This window comes from Hevea brasiliensis, chromosome 9 (assembly GCF_030052815.1).
Source record: "Hevea brasiliensis isolate MT/VB/25A 57/8 chromosome 9, ASM3005281v1, whole genome shotgun sequence".
Taxonomy (NCBI): domain Eukaryota; kingdom Viridiplantae; phylum Streptophyta; class Magnoliopsida; order Malpighiales; family Euphorbiaceae; genus Hevea; species Hevea brasiliensis.
The window spans coordinates 14,814,119-14,818,445 of record NC_079501.1 but is presented as its reverse complement, the minus strand read 5'-3'; the positions used below and the strand labels follow the sequence as shown (position 1 = coordinate 14,818,445).

Sequence of the window (4,327 nt, the reverse complement as noted above, 5' to 3'; positions counted from 1 at the left end):
ATGAGATAAGGGTCTCTTTATAACTTTTTCTGACAAGGAGCCCTAAAATGGTGTGTTTGAGGTGTGATTTTTTGAGGGAATCTTCTGCCAGCTCATCAATGAAGTCTTTGTGGGACTGCATAAGTTATGCAGTCTCTTATGCAGTTTTCACTGGTTTCTGGCTCTCTTGTGCGAAACTGCATGAGCAAGGTGCAAGACTGCATAGGTTATGCACAATTCTGTGGGGTTGCATAAGGGAGGCACGAATCTGCATAAGTTATGCGGCAACTTATGCAGATTTCGGCAGGTGCTTGGGACAGTTTCTTCTCCTTATGCAGAACTGCATAACTTATGCGGCAAGTTATGCGTAATTTGGCCAATGCATATTTTAACTTTGAAACTTGTTTTTGACATCTTTGGCTGTAGAAATCACTCCTCAATGGCAAAATTTCTTTTTAGTCCCTCAAAAACACCATTTTTCCTACAAAACAAAGTAAAAATTACAAATTAATACAAAATTGGTAATTATGAAAAACTAACTAAATAACTAATGAAATTAGCTAAAAGTGACTAATAATCAAATAAAATGGCTAAGAAATTAAACCTAAATGACTATGCAAATTGTATGCATCAAATACCCCCATACTCAAGCTTTTGCTTGTCCTCAAGCAAACTTTAAAATGTAATGCAATTTTTAGGGGTGCCTTATCCAAAGAGCTATGAAAATCACCTATTAAAGTAACTTAACATACCTTTAGCCATACCAACAATCCATATACCCATCCTTCAAAATGCAAAGAATCTAATACTTATCCAAGCTTTCACCGCTTAGCCATCAAGTCAATTATCATTCAAAATTCCCAAACCAACCAATCAAAAGAGAGAGTCATGCTCAAAAGGAATTCTAGGACAATCAATAGTCAAAGTGTATCTATATAGAATACTCAACTCAACTCAACTAAGCCTTTATCCCAAAAAAATTTGGGCTCGGCTATATGGATTCGCTTTTTCCACTCTAAACGATTTTGGGTTAAATCCTCAGAAATGTGTAATGCTTCTAAGTCATGTTGTACTACTCTCCTCCAAGTCAATTTAGGTCTACCCCTTTTTTTCTTTCTATCCTCTAACCTAATGTGCTCTACTTGTCTAACTGGAGCCTCCGTATGTCTACACTTCACATGACCAAACCACCTTAATCTCCCTTCTCTCAACTTATCTTCAATTGGCACCACTCCTACCTTTTCTCTAATACTTTCATTACGGACTTTATCTAGTCTAGTATGGCCACTCATCCACCTTAACATTCTCATCTCTGCAACTCTTATCTTAGATGCATACGACTCTTTCAGTGCCCAACACTCACTACCATATAACATAGCCGGTCGTATGGTCAGACGGTAAAATTTTCCTTTTAATTTATTGGGAATCTTACGATCACATAAAACTCCCGTGGCACGTCTCCACTTCAACCATCCGGCTTTAATCCTATGACTAACATCCTCCTCACATCCCCCATCTACTTGAAGGACTGAGCCTAGATATTTAAAGTGATTACTCTGGGACAGTACCACTCCATTCAAACTAACTCCTTCCCTATCACCAGTTTGGCCTTCACTGAACTTGCAATGCATGTATTCTGTCTTCGTTCTACTTAACTTAAAACCCTTTGACTCTAGAGTACTTCTCCAAAGTTCTAGCTTCCTATTGATTCCTTCTCGTGTCTCATCTATCAGAACAATATCATCCGCAAACATCATGCACCACGGAATACTCTCTTGTATATGTTTCGTCAGTTCATCTAAAACTAATGTAAAAAGGTAAGGGCTTATGGCTGATCCTTGGTGTAATCCAATTGAGACCGGAAAATCTCTTGTGTCCCCTCCCACTGTGCGCACAATAGTAGTTGCTCCTTCATACATATCTTTCAATACTTGTATGTACCTAATAGATACCCTCTTTTATTCTAACACATTCCATAAGACTTCTCTTGGAACACTATCATAAGCCTTCTCCAAATCAATAAAAACCATGTGTAGATCTTTCTTCACATCTCTATATTTCTCCATCAAGCTTCTAATGAGAAAGATCGCTTCCATAGTTGAATGACCGGGCATGAAACCAAATTGATTGAGAGAGATAGAAGTATCATGACGTAGTCGATGCTCCACAACTCTCTCCCACAACTTCATAGTATGGCTCATGAGTTTAATTCCCCGATAGTTTGAGCAACTTTATACGTCTCCCTTATTTTTAAAAATAGGTACTAAAATACTCTTCCTCCATTCATCAGGCATTTTCTTTGAGTTTAGAATCTTATTAAATAATTTAGTTAACCATGCCACTCCCATATCTCCCAAATACTTCCACACTTCAATTGGTATTTCATCGGGTCCACAGGCTTTACCCACTTTCATTCTCTTAAGTGCTTCCTTTACTTCTAAAGATCTAATCCTTCTAGTATAATTTATATTCTTTTCTATTGTTCTATAATCTATATTCACATTATTTCCATTTTGACTATTATTAAAGAGATCATTAAAATAATTTCTCCATCTTTCTTTAATGTCCTCATCTTTCACCAACACTTTTCCTTCTTTATCCTTAATGCACCTAACTTGATTGAGATCTTGACATTTCCTTTCTCTACTCCTTGCTAATCTATAAATATCTTTCTCCCCTTCTTTAGTTTCAAGTTTCTCATATAACTTTTCAAAGGCCTGTGCTTTTGCTTGACTAACTGCCTTTTTTGCCTCTTTCTTTGCTATCTTGTATTGTTCATATGCCTCATTATTATCACATTTAGGTAATTTCTTATACCATTCCCTTTTTCTCTTCACTGCCTTTTGTACTTCCTCATTCCACCACCATCTCTCTTTTGAGGGTGGTCCATGTCCTTTAGACTCTCCAAGTACTTTTCTAGCTACTTCTCTAATCTTTGATGCCATCTGTATCCACATATCATTGGCCTCCATATCTAGCTTCCATACTTCGGACTCGAGAAGCTCATTTTTGAACTTCACTTGCTTTTCTCCTTTGAACTCCCACCACTTTGTTCGAGCTACACTATTTCTTCTGACCTTAGTTGAATTGTTCCTAAACTTGACATCCAAGACCACCAACCTATGTTGACTTGTTAAAGCCTCTCCTGGAATGACCTTGCAATCCTTGCATAGAGCTCTATTTGTCCTCCTGGTTAAGAGGAAGTCGATTTGGCTTCTATGTTGCCCACTTTTGAAAGTAACTAAATGTGACTCTCTTTTTATAAAGTAGGTATTTGCTAGTATTAGGTCGTATGCTATAGCAAAATCCAGGATGCTTTTTCCCTCCTCATTTCGACTGCCAAAACCAAAACCTCCATGAACATTCTCATAACCTTGTCTATCACTTCCTACATGTCCATTCAAATCTCCACCAATGAAAACATTCTCTTCATTCGGTATGCTTTGCATTAAATCATCCATATCTTCCCAAAACCTTTGTTTACTCTCACTGTCTAGTCCTATTTGTGGGGCATAAGCACTAACTATATTTATTGTTTCTCCTTCTAGTACTAGCTTTACTAGTATAATTCTATCTCCTACTCTTTTCACAGCTACTACTGCCTCTTTCAATGTTCTGTCTATGATTATACCCACTCCGTTCTTGTTTCTCTCATTTCCGGTAAACCACAATTTGTACCCTGAATTACCCACTTCCTTACTTTTCTCTCCTACCCATTTAGTCTCCTGAATGCAAGCAATATTCACCCTTCTCCTTTCCAAGGTATCCACAAGCTCCATTAATTTTTCTGTAAGTGATCCAACATTCCAAGTACCAACCCTGATCCTCCTCCTATCCTGCTCCTTCCTAATTGGTCTCCTTCTATGATATCTTCTATTGTTTTCTATGTCTATCTTGTGTTCTGTTCCACTATTTGTTCTACTATCTGTCCTATGGACTAACTTCTTTACCCACACCCATCCATGATGTGGGAACCCTTGCTCACTTAACACCACACCCGGGCGCCGGCATGGCGCGTCGCTTTCGGTGAACGCCCTACACCCTTGCATATTTATCACTACACCCGGGCTCCGATGTAGCGCGTCGTTAATAGAGGACACCCCAACGTTTATATCTTTTGAATCCATATCATAGAGTGTGACGAATTTTTACGCTGGTTGTCACCTACCGCAACCCTCCTCCTTTATCCGGGCTTGGGACCGGCTAAGCGCAAACTACTTAGGCGGAGTTTGTCTCTATATAGAATGATGGAATTAAATGAATGAATGGATAATTTTCCAATCCCATAGGCAATTTTTCTACTCCTATCTCCACTAATGTAGCAAGTACTATCAAGAGATCAAAGGTC

At 38.4% G+C, this 4,327-nt stretch overlaps 1 protein-coding gene across 1 annotated transcript; it reads right to left on the bottom strand.

The window, feature by feature from the left end:
* Window positions 1–2,200: 2,200 nt before the first annotated feature.
* Window positions 2,201–4,107, bottom strand: LOC131183114 (uncharacterized). Its single transcript, XM_058153086.1, has one exon. The coding sequence runs from the start codon at window positions 4,104–4,106 to the stop codon at window positions 2,211–2,213; it is 1,896 nt and encodes a 631-aa protein (XP_058009069.1). The 5' UTR covers window position 4,107; the 3' UTR covers window positions 2,201–2,210.
* Between the last annotated feature and the right edge of the window lie 220 nt (window positions 4,108–4,327).